The 27713-nt window shown below is 40.2% G+C and overlaps 1 protein-coding gene across 2 annotated transcripts in view; it reads right to left on the bottom strand.

Annotated features, from left to right (window-relative positions):
- LOC138743169 (palmitoyltransferase ZDHHC12-like) overlaps positions 1-27713 on the bottom strand; it is a 48084-nt gene that overhangs the window by 10323 nt on the left and 10048 nt on the right. For both annotated transcript variants that reach the window (XM_069898074.1, XM_069898073.1), the window contains 3 exons: positions 17340-17476; positions 9820-9916; positions 271-423 (listed from right to left, as the gene is read on the bottom strand). In XM_069898074.1, coding sequence (XP_069754175.1) covers positions 271-423; positions 9820-9916; positions 17340-17347 — 258 coding nt within the window. In that variant the 5' untranslated portion in view covers positions 17348-17476. The remainder of the gene's footprint in view (positions 1-270; positions 424-9819; positions 9917-17339; positions 17477-27713) is intronic.

Genomic DNA, 27713 nt, shown 5'->3' with positions numbered 1-27713 from the left:
TATTTCTACTCTCTCCCCTGAATCCTATGAAACCTTACACTGTAGGCTGCTCTCCACCTCCTCCCCCTGCCCCTTCCTGCCTCTTCTCCTCCTGCCCCTCCCCCCAACTTTTTCTCAAGCACCTGGCTGCTTTTGCTGATAAAGATGGGCTCAGGTCTGAAAAGTTGGTTACGCTTGTGGAAATTTTTCAGCATGTTTGCACATTCTCTTAAACTTCTGCCTCTTGATCAATGCTATTTGTGTTGACGTTGGCTGGAAAAGCCTTCTCACCTGTCTCATGACTTGGTTATACTGCTCTGTGTATCGTGCCAGGTTCCCTGGATCTGATAGTGAGGCGTCCAAGTAGTAAAACCACATGGCAAGGTTACAGAGAATGAAGATCAGGTGATAGCTCCAGAGCTCCTTCCAGTCCATTGAGATAGCCTGCCAAAGCAATCAGCATAAATCAGTATAAACCTATACAGAGGATTCACCAGAAGGAAGAGAGTGATTCGAGTCCATACCCAGATCTAGTCAATCAATCCCTTTCACCAATGCGATAAACTACCTCTTGAACGTTTAACCTGTCTGGGCACACTCATTGGCTGACTGTACCTTTGGCCCCACCCACAGACTCCTGAATAAAGCAACTCCCTCCTCCATCAGTTTGACATATCTTCAGTCTTTTGGTGTTATTGAGGGTGCATCAACTCCACATTGCACCAAAGCATTAGAAAGCAGCATTTCTCAAGGATCTAATCAATTCTTCTTGATTGGTTTACTTCCCACTGCGCCAATATATTCCTTAACATAACTATTCCAAGTAAGAATATTTTGTCTCAGATCCTCCTTGCAACTTTGCCTTAAACTTTTCAATCTTTCTTTTTTCTCTGAACCTGCGGTGCAATTAATAACTATTCCCTAAACCACCATGAATTGAATTATCTTCAGTAAGCAGCGCTGATTGACATTGAAATTAACAGCAACTAATCCTTTTACTGGATTCAAAAGAGTGCCCTGATCCTTTCCATTTTCACTTTAATGGAGAACTACAGGAATAAACAACACAGAGAGAGGCCTTGGACAGGGAAGTCCGCAGGCACTGGGATTGTAGCGCAATGGAGAACTAAAGGAATAAACAACACAGAGAGAGGCCTTGGACAGGGAAGTCCGCAGGCTCTGGGATTGTAGCACAATGGAGAACTACAGGAATAAACAACACAGAGAGAGACCTTGGACAGGGAAGTCTGCAGGCACTGGGATTGTAGCGCAATGGAGAACTACAGGAATAAACAACACAGAGAGAGGCCTTGGACAGAGAAGTCCGCAGTCATTGGGATTGTAGTGCAATGCACAAAAGTGCTGGAGAAACTCAGCAGGTCACCCAGCATCTAGAGGAAACAAAGCGATTTCACCAACGTCAAGCCTGAGCCTTTCATCAAGATATGAGCAGAAAAGAAGGCAGGCGTCTGATTAAGAGGAGAGGGAGGAGAGGAGAGGAGAGGAGGGACCTGTGAAGATTTAAGAGGAATTCAAAGCATGCAGGGGAATCCCACATAGCCACAGAGAATACCGCACAGAGCGGGCTCTTTGTCCCGACCAAGGGAAGAGAAGCCTCGCTGCTGATTGGCTGTGGTGTCCAAGGCAACAACTGGCAGCGCCGGGGCAAGCAGCGGCACTGGGCTCGGTCCTGCTGAGCTCGTCCCCTTCCTCAGCACCTTCACATTACCTGCACAAAACTGAACGTAGACCCTGGTGTGTTTCTTCTTTCCAAATCATGTGCAAATGTCATAACAGAGGTTAGGATCTAACCCTTATTATATAGCTGTGCTTTGGTAGGAATCCTTCAGCTTCAATGGCAGGAAAAGATGGATAGGAATTTGGAAGGACACAAAATATTATGTTCAATAACCATCCGCAATCGACAAATAAAAATCCATTTGTCACTGAGGAATCTGACGGGATTCCAAAGACTCAATCTGCCTGCTAACTCATGTAACAAGTATTAAGTCAAGGTCAATTAAATATTGTGGACAGAAATTAATAATGGGAACACTATTAGCTTCTTCTGATGGATGAAAACACCTGTTATTTACATTGATCTGGGCATCAGCAATTTAAATCAGTGACCAATTGATTCAGGTTCAAAAGATGCCATCTGTTCCTTTAATATAACAAATCAAATCAGGCATTATTCCAAACTTGATCTATTCAGTAAAAGCAGCTCCTTCTCCATCCATCCCCAAACCCTGAATAGAGTATGAATAATACACAAAAAATACTTTATAATACCATTTATCTCTTTAATTATAATTTGATAGATTTCACGCTGTTGCTGTGATCTCCGAATATCTATCCTGGGGCCATTATGTTGATGCAATCATGAAGAAGGCTCGCCAGCGGCTATATTTCATTCAGAGCTTGAGGAGATTTGGTACATTACCAGAAACACTTGCAAATTTCTGCAGGTGAACCATGGAGAGCATTCTGACTGGTTGTATCACAGTCTGGTATGGGGGTGCCAATGCACTGGGCAGTTAAAGGTTACAGAGGGTTGTGAACTCAGCCACTGTCATCATGGGCTTTAGTCTTTACTCCATTAAGGACATTGTTAGGAGGCAATGTCTCAAGAAAGCAGCCTCTATCATCAAGGACCCTCACCACCCAGGTGATGCCCTCTTCTCCTGCTACCATCAGGGAGGAGGTACAGGAGCCTGAAGATGAGCACTCGACGTTACAAAAACAGCTTCTTCCCCTCTGCCATCAGATTTCTGAATGAAAAATGAACCATAGACACTACCTCACATTTTTCCCCTCTTTTTTGCACTAATTATTTATTTTTAAATAGCGTATTTATGGAAATGTAATTTATAGCAATTTTTGGACCTGTAATCAACAATACTGCCTCCACAAAACAACAAATTTCATGACACACGTTCATGGACAATAAACCTGATTCTGATTCTGATCCAATCTCATCAGGAGTATTTACAAGAATTTCTGTTGTTAGATTCTGTCCTTTACTGTTAAGTTGTCAATATATGGGCAGCGGGATAATCTTTCCCTTTGTGTTCACATGTTTCCCCTCTCTGCGGTTCTGTATCACTCTGAACTGCCACTTTGTGCTGGCCCATGTTTTCATTACACTGTGTCTGTTCCTAGCCTCTGTTGGCCTCGTATCTTCCCCAGTAGGTCTCTGTATCATTCATTCAACAGTTTTAACAATTTGTATGGTGTTATGGTTAGAGTTAGGGTTAGGGTTTTTGGGGGTGTTTTTTGGTAAGCTCGGGTCTGTGTTAGGGTGTCCCTGTAATTTGTTATAAGTGTGCTGGCCCATGGTGTCTGTTGAGGAGATTGCTGTTGTTGTGGGGCTTCTATTTGGGTTGTATTTGAAAAGGGTTGAATCTCGGTAAGGGTGAGGGTTAGGGTGTTAATATGCGGACAGTGGGATCATCTTCCCCCTAGTGTTCACTTGTTTCCCCTCTCTAGGGTTCTGTGTCACTCTGTACTGCCACATTAGGGTTAAGGTTAAGGTTAGGATTAGAATTAGGTTGTAAGCTTGGGTCTATGATAGAGTGTTCCTGTAATTAGTCCTAAGTGTTCTGGCCTAGGGAGTGTGTTGTGGGAATTGGTGTTGTGGGGCTTCTATTTGTGTTGTCTTTGGATGGGGTTGAGTCTGGGTAAGGGTGTCGATAGGTGAAGTCTGGGTAAGGTTGCCTCTTTGATTCCTGATTGTGTTCTGGCCTGGGGGGTCTGTCCTCATCAGTGCCTGGCAGAGTTAGCCGGATGAACTCAAGGCCCATGTGGGATTATATTGGGTTATTTGGGACAGTTTAGGATTAGGATTAAGTCTGGGTAAGGGTACCTTTATGCTCTCTGGCTGTGTCCTGGCCTAGATTCTACCTCAGGCAGTGCCTGTTTTGAGTTTGTTGTTAGGCCTTAAGGCCCTTGTGGGATTGGTTTTGGGTTGTTGGGGCTTTAGGATAAGGTGAATTATGGGTAAGATTGTCCCTGTGATTACTGGTTGTGTCCTGTCATAGGGGGTCTGTCTTAATTCTTGCCTGGCAGAGTTAGCTGGATGGACTCAAGGCCTATGTGGGATTATATGGGTTATTTGGGACGGTTTAGATTAGGGTTAAGTCTGGGTTATCCTGTGGTTTGGTGACATAACCTTGAATTCAAGACACTGTGCGGAGTAACTGAGCCCAAAATGATTGCTTGGACATTGGTGGGAGAGTCACACATTGTCAAAGTTGCTGAACAGAGGAGTTTAAATAACTCTCATCATTAAGATTCACAGCAGATGTTTCGGCTTTAATACCTTTGCTGTTTACAGATGTTATTGAGTGTGTAGTAGCTTTAGTTCATGCTACTGCAGTGCATCAAGACTTTATTGCCTGTAAATAAGTTCCAGGATTCCAGAATAATGGAGGGTTTTATATAAATGCACGTTATTTCTTTCTTAAGCTTTTTCCAAATGATGAACGACCAGAGGAACTGCTCACACTAACCACCTGAGACTTTCATATTCATGAAACAATATTTATTTATTTATAATGACCAACCTTTTAATTTTCAGTGTAGACAAACAGCCCATTTCAGCTGATGAGTCCATGCTGCCAGTTAACCTACACCGCTGGTACGTACTCGAGGGCCGAAATGGCCTGTTACCATGCTGTATGTCGGCATTAAAAATTAAAAAATTGGCCACCCCTAGTCTATATGAATCCTTGTCCTGCCTATGTATTTCTTGTCTGAATCTGTTATGTATGGTTGTGTGTCTGCATGTTTTGCACTGATGACACGCATGGAGAACGCAGTTTAGTCGGGATGTACTTGCGCAATTAGATGACAAATGACTTGGCTTGGCTATGATCAAAAATCAAGTTGTAATGAGAGGAAGGATTTTTAAAGGAGGTCTGAGGAGTAGGATTTTTCGGAATCAAATTGCAGTGGAATCAAATGCAATAATGGACAGTCCTTGAGTTACATAAAGCTCCTACTCCAGAGAACTGTCTGCAAGTGAATTTTCCCTTAAGGCAGAAAAGTCCATTTTAAAAAGCTACTCATGTCATATCGCTTGATATTTCATTGACTATTTTCCCAAATTAAATTAATGAATACCCATCGTCACCAGACATTAATGAATATCTCAAAACATATCATTATTTCTGGCATGAAAAATTCTTAAAAAAATTATGCAGTTAAATTTCCATGAGTCAGGTAAACTGTAACCCAGAGTCTGCCTTCACTTTGGCTGAAAGACATTTAGTCAGACACTTAAAAAGATAAGGATTTGGTGTTTCTTCTATTGTGATAAAGAAACCTGGGTTCTTTTTTATTACATATTTTATTATCAACTCATGACCTCATGGGACGCACGCATTTTGCAGTACACCCTCTTGACTAGGCCTAATTTTTCACATGCTTTGTCGCCAAGAGTAAGTCATGTCCATCTGGGACTGCTACAAATATGATGTAGTGCTCCTTACCTTTATCTTTCACCTTGAGTCGAACCTTGAGCTAAGCAGAATTTGGATGGATGAGTGGCTTTATCTTCTTTGCCCTGATGTCATGTTCACGGATCAAATTGACCTTTGCCCCTGTGTTCAGCTTGAAAGGAATATCTGCTCCATTTGCATGCAATGGTGCCATCCATTTGACCTGCTCAGCTCTATGTTACAGAGTTCTGTGTTGTGTATTGGCCTAAGTGTTTTGCAGTTTTATGTTAAAAAGTGACAGTTTGCCTTAGAGAGCCAAGGTGAAGGTGGACTGCTAAGAGAGTGGGAGATGGACTGAGCATGTGCAGAAACTGAAAAAAATTCTGGACTTGGATGATAAACCACCACTGGATGGTGCTGTAGAGTGGAAAAAGTCCCAGAACATGGGTCATGGTCTGAAGGACAGTTTAGAATGTTGGGATTTCAAAAAGGATGAACATTCCGAAGGCAGCCAGAAGGATTTGGACCAAGCCAGTGGTTCCTCTCTCTCTGCAAGCAACACAAGACAACTTTGAATTTTGTGCTCTCTCTCTCTCTCTCTCTCTCTCTCTCTCTCTCTCTCTCAAAGATCTTTTGGCTTCAATTTACCAAACAAACTGAATTTTGTTTATGATCTTTGCTTCAGTTGAGATCGAAGTTTTGTGAGTCTTGTGTGTTTTGTGTCTAAGTTTTTCAGTGGGCTGGTTGGAAATATAACTTAGACTTTAATTACATATGTTATATTTAGGCTGGGGAATTTATTAGTTTTACACTGTTATAGAAATTTGCATAGTAACCAGTGGGCATTGTTATAAAAGGGGGGGGATTTTGAATTAAAGTTTGAAGGTGAATTTTTGTTAATAAAATAATTGTTCATCTTTACCCCTGTGTGTGATATGCCTTCTTTGTGGTTGCTGGTTTGATCTTGCAACATCTGTTTACGCTTGACTGTTTAGTGTCTTTTGGTTTGAAACCTTCCTATGCCACCATGCCCACAAAGAATGTAACACTAAAGGCAGTTTCTTCCATAATGTGTACACTTTCACTTTTGTTTTGTTTCCCTTTGGAAAATCATTGCTTTGCATAGTGATTCTGTTTGCATTTGTTACAGACTTTTCCATAGGCTGGGCATTGTTTTGGTGCATGTTGAGTGCCACATCATTTACAATTAAATGTCTCTCTCTCCATCGTTTTGCTGTTTCCTATGTCTCATTCTCTATTTATGTGTGCATTCAGACACTGTGGCTATGGCTGTGCCTTCATTTTCACTGGCCCTTGAACTCACTGAATGTTTTTGTGTGATGCTGAGCTAATTCACGGGTGTTACATATCTTCACAGCTCCAGCTAAGGTAAGCACCATCCCTCACAACAACTTCTTTCTCACTTTCTTGACTTTAATCCCCAACACAAATTGATCACGGATCATTGAATCTTGCAGCGATTCAAAATTGTATGTTCTTGCTTTCAATTTCAAGTCCATTAAAAAGTGTCAAAGCTCTCTGCCTGCGAGCAAAACATGCACCTCTTGAACATTTCATTTTTCTTTGGTGAGCAGTGCCCATCAAACCTCTCAATAACCTTGTCAAACTTGCCCTGGTCATCAGCCTTGGCAAAAACAAATGTATTGAAAATTTCTAGTGCTTGAGATCCTGCCACAGTATATAGCAGTGCAATCTTAGTGCATCAGGTTTGCTATTGAGTCTAATGACTTGCAGATACAGCATGAATCGCTCTTTGAATATCCACCACTCATGGTCAACATTCCCAGTTCAATTCGCAGCATCAGGCAGCTTCACACTTTTCACTTCTCCTCCTGATACCCCACCCCTGGAACTATGTGATGTTTCTTCTATTGAGTTATTTGTATTACTTATATTTTATTATCAACTCACAACTTTGTGGGACACATCCATTGTGCATCTAACACGAAGTACGACATTTCATCTCTGATGCCCTCTTAGTGGTCAGGAGGAACACCAACTCCCAATCACTATGAAGGATACAGATCTAATGCAAAGAAGTGAGATTAGTGCAAGGCGGCATAAAGATTGGTATAGATATGATGGGCCAAAGGGTGCACTTTTGTTCTCCACAACTCTATGACTAGATGATTATGAACAACAATTAGATGAGTTCAGTGCCAGACCTTCTTAATGAACAATACAAAGGCAGAGAAATTAAAATCATGATACAGACATTAGTTAATCAAATTTGTCAGGTTTGCCTCAGAACCAATCACTGATTAAAACATTCTATCTACTGATTGAGTGACTGACTTTTTATCCAACAAATTGATTTGTTGTTTTTTGGGGCCTGAGTGAAGCACAAGTCTCAAATGTTAAGTTCAGGATATTTTGTGGTGAAATGGAATTCCATTCCATTTCTTCTGCTTGCTATTATCAAGATTATTATTCCAGATAATTATAGTGCAGTGTGTTTTTCTGACTGTGACTAAAAGTTACTTGGTAACTTTTTAACATTTTCATAAAAACACAATGCTGGAGAAACTCAGCAGGCCAAACAGCAAACTTTATTTAGCAAAGATAAAGACACGTAACTGACATTTCGGGGCTGAGTCCTTCATGAACCTGAATAAAATGGTGGAGGGGGTAGGGGAGAAACACAGTCCCATAGACAAGAGGTCATAGGCAGATAAGGGAGGGAGGGCACAACAGTGGGAGGGGAGGTGGCACTGTGAATGGAGAGGGAAGGGGTGGAGAACTGGAGAAAAGGAGACAGAGAGATTGAGGAGAGCAGGAGAACAGGTAGTGGTCTTGTTATTTTTGCAATATGTTCAATATACTGAATTTCTCCAGCATTGTGTTTTTACTTCATTCATGGCATCTGCCAGCTTTCGTGTTTTGCATTTTCATAACTTTGATCAGGGTGTAAATGCTGTTCCTTCATCTGGGAGAGCAGAATCAGCAACATTTACCCAGGCTCAATGCATTAGAGAGGCAAAGCTGTCCTTCGGAGGTGTAGCACTTCAGGAAATGTCTGCAGCAAGGTCCTTAAGCAGCAGTGTACTATTGATTCGAGTGAAACTGATCAAGGACCAGTGTTCATCAGGAGACCAAGGAGAAAATTCCTGTTCTTTCATAAAGTGTCATAAGTTCCCATCCATCCACTTGGAAGGGAAACTCTTTTTAAACTCATTCCATAAAGAGCACTTCAAACTGTGTAGCACTCCCTAATATTGCAATGGAGAAGCAGTTTAGATTGGGAGTGGTTTAAGATGTCAGAGCCCAAAGGATATCACTGAAAGGGTGCAAGTTAGTTTTGTGAATGTTAATATTGTGCATACATTATCAGCTGAAACACAATTTCCTCTTTTAATGTCTAAACTCTTCTCTTTCATAACCTCTTCTATCTTTCTCCAAAGCAATAATGTCACCCATGAGCTTTCATATCTTGTGCAAATTATTATCTTTTCCAACCATAGAACAGTACAGCACAGAAACAGGTTCTTTGTCGCATCTAGTCTGTGGCAAACTAGTCTTCCTAGTCTCATTGATCTGCACCTGGACAACCCCCTCCCATCCATGTACCTATATAAATTTTTCTTAAATGTTGAAATCGAACCTGCTTTCAGAACTCACAACTCTCTGCATGAAGAAGTTCCCCCTAATGCTACTTTTAAATATTTCACCTTTCACCCTTAACTCATGTCTCTAGATCTTGTCTCACTTAACCTCAGTGGGAAAAGCCTGCTCGTATTTACTCTGTCAATACCCCGCATAATTTTGTAGACCTCCCCTCATTCTCCGACGCTTCAGGGAATAAAGTCAATCAACCTTTCCCTGTAACTCAGCTCCTCACATCCCAGCAACATGTAAATATTCCTGTAGTTAGGTGACCAAAATTCTTTCATCCACGTGGCATTGAAATCAAGAGCAATTAATTTGACATTGTCATTATCAGACACTCTTAACTATTGTTCATTACTCTCAAAGTTTTCAGACGTTTTACACTCAAGCTTCAGGTCCACTGTTATAGAAACTCAGCAGGTCACACAGTGTACTTTATAGAACAAAGATAAAAAATACATAACCAACATTTCAGGCTTGAGCCCTTCATCAAGGTATGGAGCATACTTTGATGAAGGGCTCAATTCTGAAACATTGGTGATGTGTCTTTGTCTTTGCTACATAAATACACCATGTGACCTACTGAGTTTCTCCAGCATTGTGCTTTTTCCTTCAACCACGGTGTCTGCAGACTTTCATGTTTTACTCAGGTCCACTGTTAGTCATTTTCTGATTTGCTTTGATCTCTCTTTCATTTTTAACTTTGCTGCCCTTTCGCACAATGACACAGACTTTACACCCATACATTCAAGCATTCAGCTGCAGTACTTACCATAAAGATGTACACAGGATATCCCCATCCCACAATCATCAGAAAGTAGGTGAAGATTGCAATTCTACTCTGCTTCTGTGCACCATAGATTAAATCCCTTAGGAAAGAAAGTAAGAATTGTAACTTGCGATGAACATTTTTAGTCAAAAACGTTACTATGGTGGATGGTCAAAATCCTGGGAGCTTCCTCTCCAACAATAGGGTTGGAGTATGTTCACTATAGCAAAGATTCTACTTTCTCGAGGGTAATTATGGATGGGCAGTATGTCCCATTTCTACCAACACATACATGTCAATCACTAACACTTCAAAATAAAGTACACCAAAGAAATTTGTCTCAGACTACCATGAATAAATACAGATAAAAGCATCAGCTGCAATTATATTTGGTTCTAAACATTTGATGCCCTCTCAGTGGGAGATTGTGGAAGATAATCAATGGCAGCCTTATCTGAAGCAAATAAGATCTGTATCCACTTCCCCCCTTGCCTAATGAGAAAAGAAACAAGCCGTCCCTCCAGGTAAATAGAGGAGAACGTGAATTGAGGTTGTTGCACAGATGACATGTGTTCTAATGTTTAGTTTTTTAGCTTTAAAGAGCCCTGCCGACAAAGAGCGGAGCTCCGTTGCCGAATCTTGTACCTCTCTTCCTGAATCCATTCCACGCTGAGTCCTGGCTTCTTGTAAACAGGTAGGCTCAGATAACTTCGGGAAATGCAGTTTCTTAACGATCTGTTGCCGTTTTTTTACTTCTTTTCAGCAGTTTTACCATTAGAAACTAACTCAACACCTCTAACTATTTCTAAACTTTTAATAAGTTTTAACGGGCACTTATAGATAAAACAATAACAAAGAGTCAGGAGAGGACTGGAAGGCACGTCTTTTCCTTACGCCATCTTGCCAATTACAATTATTGAACATTGAGGAAGGTCGTAGATCCCGTCGGTCTTGGGCTGTTTGTCTTCTTTAATTGTGTGTTTGTAAAAATTGGGTGGTGGCGGGGGGGGGGGGGGGGGTGGAGTGAACAAGGGGCAGGGGATGGAAAAAATATTGGACTCTGCAAATTATATTGTGTGGCAAGAAAATGTTTTGTATTGTTTGTTTGCATTTCCATGAGCCTTTGAAAATAAAATATTCAATAAAAAGATAATCAGTGAACGAAAGAGACTGCCTTACTTTTCATGCATTATTATTTTTTTATGGTAATGTTGTAAAATGGTTATAATATGAATGTTTGCTCTATGGTACTGCAGCAAAACACTGAATTTCATAACATGTTTATGACAATAAATTCTGATTCTGATTCTGAGATGATTATTACTATTTTTCTTCCTGTTTTCTGTCCCTGCAAATTCTTCAGTACGAGTGCCTGTACATACTTCAGATCTGCAATGTGATGTGGGAACTGTTGGCAATGCCCAAATGTATTGTCAGTCCCTCATTGTTCCTTATGGGGGACAGTGCCATGCACCAGGGAAGTGCACGAACAAACTCAGTGAGACCAATGCTTTGAAAATAAGAAATGTTCTAAGTAAGCCATTCAAACTGAGGCTGAGAGAAGCTGGTCACAAGTAATTGGTTGTGGAAAGGTCAAGACACACAGGGGACTGCAGATGCTGGAAGCTGGAACAACGACAACCTGCTAGAGCAACTCAGCAGGTCGAATAGTGTCAGTGGGAGAAAAAGGTCATGGAATGGTCAGTCTGTTGTGTAGTACTTAGGTCTTTAAAATGCTGTGGTGGATAGTTCATTCTTAAAAGCCTCCTGAACTTAACATATACTTGCAGCATGACTGGATATATTTTAAAATGTCTGGAATTAGCACATCTCAATGGCCTGCAGGATCAAGAACTGGCTGATTGGAAATAAATGGTTGCACATGCAAACATATTCAGAAGAAAGTCAGGAAAACATATTTAAGAAGAGGCTGTAAACAAGTTTCTCTTGGGAATGTTGAATCTCTCCCTGTAAAGACTGTTATTTTGAGAGATCTAGAATGAGTTCATTCCTGACACACTTGGACTCAAATCCAAGATCTCCAGACGCATTCTGAACTTTTGCTCTGACAACTTCAACACAGAAGAATTGTGTTGAGCATTGTATGTGGCCTAATCATGGATGCCAGTGTGTGCTCAGATCTGATTTTGTGTGAGGCAATTGGCAGGTAAGTACAGGTAGGCCTCAAACAGAGCACACTTACTTTTCCAAACTTTATTTAAAAGATAACAGAAACATAGCATACAATATAAAAATAGTGAATGAAAATTTTTCATTAATATCCACCCCCCCCGCCCACCCTTACAGCCAGCTCCCTTAAGGGGAGCAAAAAAAAATTATATATAAAAAATTTTTAAATGTTAACAACATTTCAAAGTATATCTAAATGCATATATTTCAAATACAGAGACCATTTACTAACAAAAGAAGAATAATTATCATGTAAAGTATAAGCAATTTTTTACATACCAACACATACTTTCAGTTCATTAAGCCAACGAACTATATTAATCTCAGTATCATCTTTCCAGGTACTAGCAACACATTTACGCGCTACTGATAATACCAAACATACAAAAGCAATTTGAATTTTATCCAATCCAATTCCTCTAAACGAATAAAAATTTCCCAGCATAAAAATTGTTGGATCTAACGGTAGTATAAAATTATATAATTTCTCCAAAACTACTTTGATTCCTTGCCAAAATGATTGAACTTTAACACAATTCCATACAGCATGTAAAAAAGTTTCAATACATCAACCACATCTAAAACAAGAATCCGAATTGCTAAACTCATATTTTTTTTAACTTTTCTGGGTTCAAATATAATTGATGTAAAAAATTATAATTAACCATTCCATATCGCACATTGGTCAATTTAATTACATTATCGTGACACATCTTCAGAAAAAATGAATACTAAATCACTCTCCCATTTAAGTTTAGATTTCTCCCAATCTGGCTTATCCATACCATCTTGTAACAAATTATACATAACTGAAATATAACCCTTTTTTGATATAGAGGAAATCAAAGATTCAAATCTCGACAAAGTAGGTAAAATCATCTCTCTACCATAATGATCTTTTATCAAAGCTCGAAGTTGATAATATGTAAACAAAGAATTTACAGGTATATCAAATCTTTCTCTCAATTGATTAAAGGAAAGAAATTGCCCCTCTACAAAACAATCTTGTATAGTCTTTATACCTTTGGAATCCCAAATCTTTAAATGATTGTTAAACATTGTAAAAGGAATAAGCTGATTATTATAGTAGAGATAAAATAGATAATTTATCTTTTGACCCTAACACCCTATTTTATTTTAGCCAAATCTTTAATAAATATTTCAATATCGGCATATCATATTGCTGTAACAAATTCAAATTCCAACAAAATATAAATTCATGTATTTCAACCCTAGAAATACATGCCATTTCCATTTTTGCCCAGCTAGGAGGCTGATTTAAATCCATCAATCTACTAATGAACTAAAGATATAGTACTAATCTACTAAAGATTCCGATTCAAAAGATAAATTTTTATGAATCAAAATCGCTACTCCTCTTGACTTAGAATTAAAAGAAGAAGAGAAAACATGACCAACCCAATCCCTTTTCAATTTCAAATGTTCTTTCTCAGTCAGATGTGTTTCTTGTAAAAAAGCAATATCAATTTTCATTTTTTTTATATGCCAATATTCTCTTTCTCTTAATTGGATTATTTAACCCCTGAACATTAAAATTCAATTGAGACATTTTTTAACTACTAATATAGTTATACACTATAAAATAATGCTTCCCTCTACAATTCTTCTAAAAATGAAAACTCCCTCAAAAAAGAAAAAAAAAATTAAAAAACTCAAAACAACAACAAAAAAACAACACACAAAGGTAGTAATACCCTAAAAAAAACTGGGTGTGGTAAACCTACTAGTGTCAGATGACTATTAAAGTTTTCAGTGACATCCACCCCCCCACCCCAGCCAGATATTAATTATTTAATTAAACACAATCGAATATAGTCCATATATTCAACCCAATGATTCCAAGCCCAATGACTGCTCCGGATCTTCAACATCAAAAATACTTTGTGTCATCTCTTCTTTTTTCCATTCTTTCCATTCCCATGTCCATTTCCATTTCAATTCACTCTCCTCTTAGGAGATAACGGAGGAGAAGATCCATTTCTTTGCAATTCTGGCAAAGAGTTGGCAAAAACCAAGCATCATGATCATTATGCAGGATAATGAAAAGCAAATTTGTAATCTTTTCACCACAAAACGTCTTTAGCCGTATTAAATTTTTGTCGTCTTCTAATAACCTCTTGACTCAAATCAGCATAAAAGAACACCCTATTATGTTGAACCACTAATGGAGATTGATTCTGTCTTGCGTTCTGTACTGCTATACCTAGAATCATTTCACGATCTTGATATTTTAAACAACGAATCAAGACTGCCCTCAATGCTTGTCCTGGAAGTGGTCTTCTTCTCAAAGCTCTATAAGCCCTATCCAATTCCAAACCTTCATGGAAAAACTCTTTACCCAGCACCTCTGGGATCCAGTGTTTAAAAAATTTTATAGGGTCAGCACCTTCCATATCCTCTGGAAGACCAACTATTTTCACATTATTCCTTCAACTTTGATTTTCCAATGAATCAATCTTCCTCATTAAATCTCTTTTCTGAATACCCCAATCTACAAAAGAACCTTCCATTTTTTCTCTATTACGTTCTACCTGAGTTTGACACTCAGAGAAAGCTGTTACAATTTTCTTAAGATTATCTTGCACAGTATCAACTGATTTTATACATCTATTAATATCACTTTTAACTACAGTCATTTCCTGTTTCACAGTTGACATTTCATCACACAAAGTATTCATTTTTATTTTCATCTCCATAAATCCTTGAGTCATTTGAGTTGATATTTGCTTTGACATATTATGGACTTCCTGTATTTGACCAGCAATCCCTTTCAAAATAGTGAACACTGAATCCAGTCCATATTCCACTTCCACTTTTTGAGATTCACCCTCTTTAACTGCAGGCTCTTCCTCCTGGACGTATTCCAATAAGGTAAGTTCCTCTTCTTCCTCAGTCAGCACAGCTCTTTTAACCGAATGGCTGCGGGTGTGGACACCCGCCACCGGCACCCCGACCTCTTCGGGACGCCGGCACTCAGGTTCCTCCACTGCGCTAATTTTTTCCAACAGCTCCCGGACCCGCGATGCCACACGCAGGCCAGGCGAAGCCGTCGGATGTGCAGAGGCATCTTGTAACAATACCCTGCGCACCACCGGGCTGTCCAGCAAGATGCCGGGCTCATGGGTCCCCTTATCAGCCGTGCCACCCAAGCGCACGACTTCACATGGACATGGGTCGGCAACGGCTGAACTCACCGATGTGCTGGCGCCGATCCTGCATCCACAGGATGTCAAAGTCAAAGTCAAATGGGCTGGAGTCCTCTGAGGCTTGGAGACTTCCAGTGACGACTCCATGGATTCAGCTATGTAGGTAGGCCTCAATTCTTCCGCACTTTTTTATGGTAGTTTTTTCTGAAGCAGACGTTTGAGCTTTTGCACATTGGATGCCATCATAAAGCACTGTTATTTAAAATACTGTAAATCTTATTTTTAATCACTTTTATACTATTAAAAAACCAGGTATTTAATGATCCAGCTGGGGAGAGGTGGAACACACATCTTCCTTCTACGCCATCTTGCCACGTCCCCAGAGCACACTTACTTGAAGACAAGGGAGAGATTGTGCTTTAAATGATCAAGTCACTGACAAGACCCATAAAGAAATTAACTTGATTATTTCAGTTATGGTACCAGTTAAAAGGATTTAGGGAGTACTGAAATGGAACAAGACGTTGATGGGTGCTGAAGAGAACTTCTGATAATTATCTCTGGAATTAATACAATTACAAAACGCTCCCAAGGAACGTGTGCCCATAATTGTGAATGCACACCTAACCGCAGCAGTTCTATGCTACCGTACCTAAATTTGTATTTGTGTTTAAAATACTTTGGAATTTCTGAAATCTACTCTAATGTTTTGCCACATTCTAATAATTTGGGAGAATATGGACATAGAAGGAAGAGATGAACTGAGCATTCACTTTGGGCCTGCAGTCAGAAATGCGGTAAAAACTGAATGATGGTGAAACTCGGCAGGTCAAACGGTGTACTTTATGTAGCAAAGATAAAGATACATCACCAACATTTCAGGTTTGAGCCCTTCATCAAAGCATGAACAAAATGTAGGCATTCGCCCAAACAAAATTGTGTGGGGGGGGGATGGGGCAGGGGAAGGAGCACAGGCCTCAAAGGCAGTAGGTAATAGGTGGACAAGGGATGGAGGGCACACCAGCAAACAGGGGGAGGAGGGATGGCTCTGTGAATGGAGAGGGAAGGGGATGGAGAGGGATGGGGAAGAAAGGGAGAAGGGAGAGTAGGCTGGCAGAAACTGGAGAAGTCAGCGTTAATGCCATCGTGTTGGAAAGCGCCCAGACAGAAAATTAAGTGTTGCATCTCCAATTTACAGGTGACTTGGGTTTGACAGTACATGAGGCCATGGACAGACATGTCAGCATGTGAGTGGGGTGCAGAATTGAAATGGTTGTTCACTGGGAGGTACCAGTCACAGATGCGGACAGAGCCAAGGTGCTCAATGAAGTGATCTCCCAGCTCGGAAATAAAGTTCTGATTTGATCAATCAGCTCCAAAGAACCCACCGCCAACCTACATTGACTGTCCAAGAGAGATTGTGTATAGGCAACTGAGGTGTTAGATATTGGACACATTTATTTCCATGTTAGTGTCAGTGTCACCTTAAAAGTATCAAGGATTATCATCTTTGTTAAGATAGTGGGTAAAATCATTGCTATTTTTCATCCGGACTTTTTCTTGTTTCTATCGCTCCCTCTGTGTAATCAACATACATTTCCCTCACTGATAAATAAAGGAATGAGCAAAAGCATGGGATTGCATCCCACACTGCTGAGGCAGATAAAGGTCCATCACATTAGCAGGTCAGGAGCCACATAGAAGCAGCCGAGAGATGTCTGGCAGGCTTCTTTCACTGAATGTTGATGAACCAGATGGGTCATTGGGCAACAATTCTTCAGATTTCTGGCTGTGATTACTGAAACTAGCCTTGTTTTAAAATCTTGATGGATGGATTAATGGAATTCCCCTATTTGAGCTCTTGTCTCTTGACTAATAGTTCAGGTTTCCTGCTTTGAACTCTTTTGTTTCACCACAAAGTCACCATATTAGTGTTCTTGATGAAGAGGGTAGCCTCACAGCAACCAATGGTGGGAAATCAGGCAGCATTGATGACATCACCCTGGGAACTGATGACATCACCCTGGGGAGTAATGACATCACCCTGGGGAGTAATGACATCACCCTGGGGAGTCTTATGAAGGGCTACAAGGAGTGACATCCAACAAAATCTGATTTATGTGATTAGTATTTGTTAACGCTAAGTGAGGCCGAATAATAACTAACCATGTCATCAGAAGCAGGTGGCTGAATTTATTGGAAGATGGACCAGCTTGAGGGAAAACTGTATTATCTGCCTCAGCATTTAGGTCTTGATGATCATCCCTTTCTCTCTGCAGTTCCACATCCAGCTCGCAAAAGTCCTGAAGATAAAGACAAAAAGGAGTGTAAGACAGAAAATGATATCCAACTGTTAAAAATACTGGGACTTTGGACAGGAATGTAACCACCATGAAAATACAGTAAACACCCTGGTATCTGACACCTATGTGGATTGGTGGATGCCAGATAAATGAGTATTCCAGTTGCCTGAGTCTACATATTGCGTGAATGGAGAACAAACGGCGAGGCGCATTAATTTTAAACTTATGTATTTTTTACCAATGTATTTTCCACGATTTATTTTTGCCTGTTGCTTGAGGTTGCAGTTTGCTTGAATTCTGGATAACAAGTATTATATGGTACATCGACAATAGAATGTCTTTAGTGAATGCATGGAGTTCAATTCTAGAGAGTGCTCAGAAAGGATATATTTGTCGTGTAGTGGAGATTTGGGCAATTCTTTTGAAAATTTGCGGACTAAACAAAAAACCATGAGAAGAATTTTAACAAGCAAGATTTTTTCAGATGCTTGACTCTATCAAACATCTAATTGAAATAAATTTTACCAAAATCGCTTAGCCCTTTTCCTCACACCAGGCATTCTTGTTCTAAACTTTTAGCATCCAAGGAAATACACATAAAATACATAAAAATGCTGGAGAAATTCAGCAGGTCCTGCAGCATCCATAGGAGGTAAAGATATATAGCCATAGTTTCGGGTCTGAGATCTTCGCCAAGGTATGAGCAAAAAGTAGGCAGGCTACTGAATAAAAAAGTTAGGGGGAGGAGGGAAGAAGGGGCAGGGGAGGATCACAGGCCAACAGCCAAGTGGCCATAGGAGGGCATGGATAGGAGAGCAAAAGAGAAAAGCTGAAAATTGATCAAGGAAGGGGGTATGATCTGTGAATGCAGAGTTGTAAGAAAGAGATGGAGACAAGGAGAGGGGAGCTGGAGGAAGGGGGTCAGGAACAGAGAATGAAAGCTATATGGGGAGGGGGGCCTTGGGCCTTATGGAAACTATCTGGTTGGAGGGTACAGACAAAATATGAAGTATTGTTTCACCAATTTGCTGGTGGTCTCAGTTGAGCAGTGCATTAGACTAAGGACAGACTTGTCAACAAAGGAATGGAATGGGTAATTGAGATGGGTGGCCCCTGGGAGATCCGCACTACTGCTGCAGACAGAGCTGAGGTGCTCAACGAAGCAATCTCCCAGTCTGTGTCCTGTCTCTCCAATGTAGAGGAGACCACAATGGGAGAACCAGATGCAGTAGATAGGCAGATTCACAAGTGAAGTGTTGCTTCACTTGGAAGAACTGCTTATGGTCAAGAAAGGCAGCGAGGGAGTTTGTGTGGGCACAATTGGAGCATTTTCTGCAGTCACAAGGAAGGGTACCAAGGGGGAAATTGGTGGGAAGGGATAAGTTGATGAGTGAGAAATGGAGGGAGCTGTTACTGCAGAAGGTGGAAAGTGGAGGAGTTCCCTATCCCTATATCTCCCTTCCTTCAGCTCCCCTCCCCAACTATCTCTGTTTTCCCATCCCTCCCTCTCTCTTTCCATCCCTCTGTTCCCTTTCTTCCAGCTCTGCCTTCACAGAGCTACCCCCTCTCCCAATCAGTTCTCAGCATTTCTGCCATGCCCTCTTATCCATGTCAACCTTTGTCCTCTTTGCCCCTTTCCCTCCTCCCTCAGCCTTTTTAATTCAGGCACCTGCCTGCTTATTGCTCATACCCTGATGAAGGACACAGGCTTGAAACGCTAATTACATATCTTTGCCTCCTAAGACCCGTTGAGGTGCTCCAGCAATTTTATGTATTAAACTTACAATCACAGTGTTTGCAGACTTACGCAGACAATGGAAAACCTAGAACAGAGAGTCAGTTTAACTTTGACTCTAAGTGATGGCACCTCCAACAATGCAACGCTCCCACAATTCAGCAGGTGAATCTCTGGGACTAGAAGGTTCAGGCAGAGTTTGAACGAATAGCTTTGAATTTAGAAATAGAAATGTTATGAATAGTTGACACCGCAATTCTGCTTGAGAAGTACTGGTAAAGATAACATGAGGCATTTTATTTTCTAAAGGTATTTTCCAAATTACTAATGATTGTAAATTTGACATTCAAAAATTTAGACCTACAGCATGGTTACAGACCCTTCCAGCCTGTGAGCACAAGCACCCAAATACCCCAATTAACCTACAATCCCCATACGTTTTGGAAAATGATATTTAATATGATTAGCATAAAATATTAAAAGGAAGGTAAGATATACTGTGCAGAATATATAGAAATATTTTTGAGAGATAAATTGGGAAAGGCTTGTTAGATAGGTTACATACAAACACTTTAAATCAAATCTTATTTAAAATACTGGAGTTCTGCCCCATGCTAGACATATCGACTCCACAGCTTTTGCAAGAGCTTTGAAGAATGAGAGAGAGACTTCATTAATGGATTATTGTTTACAATCTTGTCAGAGCCCCCTTCTGTCTGGAAATATTCTAAGAGGGTAATGTGGTTTTGCAAGCAGAGAGAGTCAAACAGTCTTTCTCTCTAAGATATATATATATATATATATATGTATAGAGAGAGAGAGAGAGAGAGAGAGAGAGAGAGAGAGAGAGAGAGAGAGAGAGAGAGAGAGAGAGAGAGAGAGAGAGAGAGAGAGAGAGAGAGAGAGAGAGAGAGAGAGAGATCAATTCTACAAGCTTGTGCAAAGCCATTTGGAAGATGGCCTGGTCAATGCCCTTGTGGTTAATGCAAGAGGAGAGGACTGGCTGTCGAATATTTCACTTGGAATAAGAGAAGCAAGACTTGAAAGAAAGAGATTATCATCTGGAGAACCCTGAAGGGGAAAGTTTCATCAGCAAGACACTGAAGTGACTGAGGAAGTACATCAGTTGTGGATGTCCTGGAATAACAAATCTCTCTCTGAAAACCGACAAGAACCTTCCTGAGCAGTCACCATTGACCTTTCAAGCACCAAAGCCTGGTGAACTTTATAAATGATAAATTCTGTTCACAGTATAATAATTGCCTGCAACCAGAGAACTTGGAGAAATGAGAAGTGAGACTGGACTGTGAACCAAAGAACTTTTCTGAACTTACACACACATTACATACACGTGTGCTTAGAATTAGAAGGGGATTAAGTTAGGTTAAGTAAGTCAATAGTGATAAGTTAAAGTTTGATTCTATTTTCATGTTTAAAGATAATAAAAAGCAACTTTTGTTTAAGTAACCATTTGTTTTGGTGAATAACTATTGCTGCTGGGTTTTTGGGATCCTCTGGGCTTGTAACAATACCTAGAAAGTAATCCTTTAAGCCTGACATTACAACATATAAATTAACTGGTTTGTATGTGGTCACTAGTGGCAATATCCTTTGTATATCAGGGTCCAGAATTATTTGCAATATTCAGAGTTTGATGACATTTTTCATATGCATACATTTCTTTCCTTCCAAGTAAAAGTGAATTGATAGACATTTTTTTTTCCCTTGAATGAAGTATCACATTTTACTGCATTGTATTTCATTTACTATCCTATTTCCTTCATACAATCAAATCTTTCCATCAAATCCTATGGAGATTATTCTGTATAGCCTTGGAGTGCTACTTTACTGCTGTACTCATCACATTTGTTCTCCAGTTATGGAACAGAAGAGGCTTATTTCAAAAAATGAACAGAAATATAAACCATGCATTCATAGGTTAATCTAACATTATCTGCTAAGCTTTCTGATTCTCTTTGTGTGTCACCTTTTCCTCTCTGGCCATTTAAAAATATATATATTCTCATGCTATGAGTGTTGCCTCCAAGGTCAATATAACTTGCCTTTGAGAAGGTTTAGTCAGCATTACTCTTCTCTTTATCAGGTTAATACTAATGAATTGCTCATGTTTCATATTTTCTAGGGCTTAAAAGGTCATTCATCCAACCGGCTCCATCCCAGTTCTTGAAACAATCCACCCGCTCCCTCCCCCACTTCTCTCTGCAATCAGTTCTCTTTTACATCACATCTCCACCCTGATTCTCATACTAACCACACAACACTAGGTATATTTACAATGAATCCCCCAGTTAGCATACCTTTGGAAGTGGGAATAGATCAGAGCACCTGCAGGAAGATTAAACAGTCACAGAGATAATATTCAAACTCAAACAACATCAGAGGTCATTTGGACCAGGATCCCAGCTGCTGTGATGCAGCAGTGTCTCACCACTGTGCCATAAAACAGAGTGGCCATTATTTCACACGTTTACCACGGCCATTATTTCACACGTTTACCACGGCCATTATTTCACACGTTTACCACGGCCATTATTTCACACATTTACCACGGCCATTATTTCACACGTTTACCACGGCCATTATTTCACACGTTTACCACGGCCATTATTTCACACGTTTACCACGGCCATTATTTCACAAGTATACCACTGCCATTATTTAGTATGTTCATTATTGATTCATTAGCTAGACATTTGCAATATTGTGTATAATTTTTGCCATTAGTTCCCATTTTCCAGTCTATCATCATGTTTCAGATGTTCAACTAATCACTTCTTACATTTTGTGAGTGTCCCTGCCTCTATCACCTCTCAGACATTTCATACCAGGTTTCAATCACATGCCAGACAAAAAAAAATCTTCCTCAAATCCTTTCTAAATCACCTGTCATTTTAGATCTACACCCTCTGGTTATAGATACCTGTTAAGAGGGAACATATGTATCCAATGCATCTCATTCTCCTCAGGTTTCTCCATCACCAAAATAATAATCCCTATGCAGTTTCTCCTCAGAGCTGATATGATCCATGCTAAGCACGTCCTGATGAATATTCTCAGCAAACTCTCCACTGAAATCCCATCTTTCCTGTGGTGGCACACATAAAACCTGAGGCCAAACAAATGCCGTGCACAATTAAACAACAGTCTACATATGCTGTGATTGTGATTTTCATCAGAACCTGCAGGTTTTAATCTTTTCGACAATCAGTTTAGAGACAATTATAAATTATGCACCCCAGAAACAAAATGATAAAAACACAAGTTATCCCAATGCTTAATTAATTAATATTTATTCATATATTAAGACATCTATGTGAACTGCTGCCTCAAAATGCAGCCAATATCATAAAGGACCCCCATTACCCTGGTCATAACTTCTTCTCACTACTCCCTTTGAGTAGAAGACCAGCACCTCTAGGTTCAGGAACAGTTTCTTTCCAACAGCCATCAGGGTCTTGAACCTCCCCTTGTTACATTAATCATGGACTGCTCAAATATCACAAAAAGGGCTTTCTACATTATTAAAATGCTGTTGTTTCAGCTATTGAAAGCCTCCCGTCCAGCTGCATCACAGTGTGGTACAATTGCTGCCCAGAAATGGATTGGAGGTCAATCCACAGGACCAAAAGAGTGGCAGAGAGTCTCCCTTCCCCTCGTCAACATGATCCACCGGGGTCGTTGCCTGAAGTGGGCATGCAAAATCACTGAGGACCCCTTGTACCCTGAATACAGCATCTTTCAGCTGCTCCTGTCGAGGAAGAGATACAGGAGTATCAGAGCCGGCAACACCATCAGGCTGAGGAACTGCTTCTTCAATCAGGCAGTGAGAATGCTGAACGAGCAAAGGAACTGCTCATACTAACCATCACAGACTCACATATGCACAAAATTATATTTATTTCTTTATTTATTTGTAAAGATGAAGTACTTTTCCTGCATATGTATTTTATGCGTGTATGTTTGTTTTATCTGGTTGTGTGTCTGCATGTTTTGCACTGAGGACCTGAGAATGCTGTTTCTTCAAGTTGTACTTGTACAATCAGATGACAATAAACTTGACTAAACAATGTTTTTCTTGCTTTTTAACTGTTAAGATTTATTATCTATATATTTTTTGTATTTATTAGCTCTTTTAATTTAATGTGTAACATTGCAATTGTTTTTTTTTATTGGACCTCTGCTCTCCTGGTGAGTTGAAAACTCAAGTCCCTATATTCTCTGAATGAAGCCTTGCAACTTAGTCACAGGAAGGGGAACCAATGTTTTGGGCCTGGACCCTTCATCCAGTGTAAGCAAATGCAGACAGGTACCTGAACAAAAGAAATGTCGGTGATCAGCCTGATTTTTGACGAAGGGCTCAGCTCTGAAACCTTGGTTGCGCTTTGGTTGCCATAGACGCTGTGTGACCTGCTGAGTTTATCCAGCACTTCTGTGTATTCCAATGCAGAACCCAAAGGTGTTGGCGTAATTCAGCAGGTTGCGCCTCAGCCATATAAAATGAAAGGCAGTCGATGTTTTGGGCCACGGTCCTTCTTCATTGGTGTTCCTGGACAAGAGCTCAAACCGGAAACACTGAATGCCTTTTATGTCTATGAACGCGACATGACCTGGTGAGTTTCTCCAACACTTTTGTTTGCTGCACTGCACCCAGCCATCTGCAGATTTTCTCATTTAAGACAAACATATATTTTACAAAGTTGTACCATAGTTCCCTTCTCATAGATTTAATGTTCCAGCTGATAAAGGCAAGGATCCTGCCTGCCTTCTTTAACCATCTAACCTACCTGCTGCCTTTCAGAATACTTGGACATGAAAGCCACAGCTTAATCTGATTTTCTTTGACACCCCCCCCCCCCCATTTCCCCCCAACAGCAAAACAAATCGGATTTATTGGATTTTGTGTAACTTCATTCCACTGCAGAGCGTGCACCACTCTCTAGAAAAATGCTGATTTAGTACTAATGGGGCCAAATAATGGACAGTTTCCTTGTGAATAATGGCATCCAACATCACTTTGGCTCACTCAGTGGTGACCCTGTAGACTCGCACTCAATCCCAGATCGGAGTGATGAATTAAGGTGTTTTTGCCTTCATAACTCTCTTGTTCCATTTTCAACTTAAAGTCCCTGTGTCACACAGCTCCCATTACAGCAACAGTTTTAATAGTTTTAGCTAAGTTTTTACTCCTTCAGATGCCGGGAGGAATAATTTTTGGTGCATTTCCAATGCTGTTCTGACAATTAGAGCCGCGTTTTCCCATCTTCTTTGTATTCCCATTGCTCTGGGTGTGCCTGGTTTATTTCAGCATGTATTAAAAGTGATGGAAACAAGCTGAGTGTTAAAAAAAAGAAGCATTTGTAATCTAAATGGATCTGTGGTGGGTTTACATCACGGTCAATATAACTCCACAGAATTATTGACTTGATTTTTCCAGCATTACAGATAAAGCACAATTTGTCTGTCAGTAATTCAATTCTGTCAATAACTGACTGCTATGATTCTGTCCCTACTTGTCTCGTCACTGAAGAATTAACCACTCTCTCGGTACCATCACACTTCACCAACCTGCTGATGAGCACCAGAAGGTAAGTGGTGCCAATCACATCTCACAGTGTTACTGTTTTGATAATTAGATGAAGTTCCATTTATCATGGCCAGTAACTTGTTTCATTTGAGGCAGCTGCACATTTAATTTGTCAGCTCACTGGGCTAGCTATAAATTTACCATAAGCTTAGCTGGAGGTGACTGACAAGCAATCAGTGGATTTAAAAAAAAATCATTCCCAGGTTAGGAGAAAGCATTTAATGCTTGACTCAAGCCGCCCTTAGCAAGCTCAGAGGCAGCTTGTGTGGTAAAGGCACTCCCACAGTGTGGTGTGAAGTGTTGAGTACAAGCCTTCTAACCAAGTAGTGATAGAGGGATCTGCAGTACAGTATGGTGTGTACCTGAGAGTGGGAGTTGGAACTGAAGATGCCAGCACTCTCATTCATCAACTGCTTGGATAACTTTATCTCCACACAGTGGTTGCTCACTTATTCAATAATCAATTTAAAAGACATTTTCCTTCATTCTTTAGGGCAGGGGTGGCCAACCTTTTAATTTTAAACTTAGACATACAGCACGGTAACAGGCCATTTTGGCCCACGAGTCTGTGCTGCCCAATTAACCTACACCCCCGGTTCATACTCATGGGCCAAAATGGCCTGTTTCCGTGCTGTATGTCTAAATTAATTTTTTTTTAAATAAAGGTTGGCCACTCCTGCTGTAGGGAAAACCAATGATGTGAGATTACCAGTCTAAATTGTGAGAGGTTAATGTTCTGGGATTGACCTTGTGAATGAAGTAGGCTTGGAGCTAGTTTACAGCTAATTAATAAACAATGAGGAACAGGAATGGCTTTACATGTAGCAAGCAGTGACATTGTAAATTCACAAAGGACTCTTTTTTTATATAGCTACATGCGGTGATGTGTTTCCTCCATAATTATCTTTGTCGGTTATATATATGGAGCTGGTCCACCCACGGATGACTCATACCCTATGACTTTTTCCCCCATGGTTCTGGGCCATAAAGGTTGAGCCACCTTTCCCCTGCTGCCACTCCTATCCTGGGATTCAGACCAGCAAGGTTCTTCTGTGTATTAAAGCCTATCATTTCCTTAGCTTGTCTCTGTGGTTACTGGTAGTGCCCTACACTACATATTCCAGATTCCATATACAGCTTTGCAGCTGACACTAATGCTACAGGCTGAATCCAAAACATTGATAGAAAGTTTGATGGTATGGTGTGTGGTGAGCTGTTCTGTGGTTGTATCACCACGTAATGTCAGGACAATGAGTTGCCCTGAAATGTTAACAAAACATTGACTTCAGGCAGTTGGGTGGACAACACATCTTGATCTAAAAGTCGAATCATGGAGATGGAAGACAGATTTAAGTTTTGGGGTATTAATATCTGTCCTGGTCCAAGCCTGATGAAAAACAAAGTGAACCAATACCTCTATTTCCTTGAAAGCCAAAAGAAAATTTGCATGTCCCCAATGTCTCTTAGCAATTATTATAGATGCACAATGGGAAGTATTTGTTTGGATGCATTACAGCTTGGTATGGGAACTGTTTTGGCCAAGACCACAAAAAATTGCAGAGAGTTGTAAATGGACCTTAGGCTCATTCAAACTAACCACTCCTTTATCCACACTTCTAACTCTCTCAGGAAACCAGTCAAGATATTAAATGATTAGATTTAGATTTCATATTTATTGATGGAGAACATAAATGCCATCACATACAGCCATGAGATTCTTTTTTCCTAACGGCAAAGCAAAATTGCCACTTATTGGTAATGCAAAAAACTGTACACAATGTACACATGTAAATAAAGAAATGTAAACAAACTGCGTGCAATGCAGAGGAAAAAAAATAAACTGAAAAAGTAAGAGCCCTTAAATGAGTCCCTGATTGAGTTTGTATTTGAGGAGTCTGATGGTGAAGGGGTATCAGCACATGCTGTATGGTGTGGATGACAGCATCTCCTATAGATGTTTCGATGCTGGGGAAGGTTTTGCCTATGATGTTTTGGGCTGTGTTCACTACCTTTGGCAGGGCTTTACGCTCAGGGGTACTGGTGTCTCCATACCAGACTGTGATGAAGCCAGGCAGCACATCTTGCACCACACAGCTGTAGAAATTTTCCGTGGTTTACCATGTTATATCAAACCTCGACAAACTCCTGAGGAAGTAGAGGCACTAACGTGCTTTCTTCACTATGCCAATAGTGTGTTGGGCCCAAGAAAAATACTCCTAGATAGCAACTCCCAATAACTTTAATTTGCTCACCCTCCCCATCTTTGATTCTCCAGTTGATCACTGGTTTTCCCTTCCTGAAGTCAACAGTCAGCTCCTTGATTTTGGTGACATTGAGTGCATCACCTCAATCACATCCTTTTCTCCCCTTTTCCATTGGACATTAGATAAAATTTTGTTCTCAAGTGATTGAATGGACTTCTCATTCCAACAAAACTCCTGTCCGTGCACTGTTTTAATAGAACTTTTTCTCTATATCATTATCCTTTGCACTTTTGTTTTATTTTGCTCAATCTGTTGGATTTAGGTTAGGGTTGTTGTGCCTGGATAATGTGCAAAGTTTTTCATTGTTTCTGGTATATCTGGTAAATAATTCAATTCACACTCCAATTTGGGCATATCAATGATGTAGCCATTGTGTTAAGACAAAGTGAAGACATTTTGGATTCACGGGAAGAAATAAACGTGAGATGTTTATCTCAAGTGCTAATCTCTTGAACCAGGAGTGCTAAACTATGATGTCTAGTAAACCAATCAAGGGATCTCTTCAGCAACACATTAGTTTATTTCTAGAATATGGAAATAAAGTCTCCCCATTAAAAATGATAACAGCATGGGACTTGATTCAGCTGTAGCTGAGGAACCAGATGTTAAGCAAGCTGAGATTTTAATAGCAAT

This window comes from Narcine bancroftii, chromosome 9, assembly GCF_036971445.1.
Source record: "Narcine bancroftii isolate sNarBan1 chromosome 9, sNarBan1.hap1, whole genome shotgun sequence".
NCBI lineage: Eukaryota > Metazoa > Chordata > Chondrichthyes > Torpediniformes > Narcinidae > Narcine > Narcine bancroftii.
This window is presented reverse-complemented; position numbering and strand designations above follow the sequence as displayed.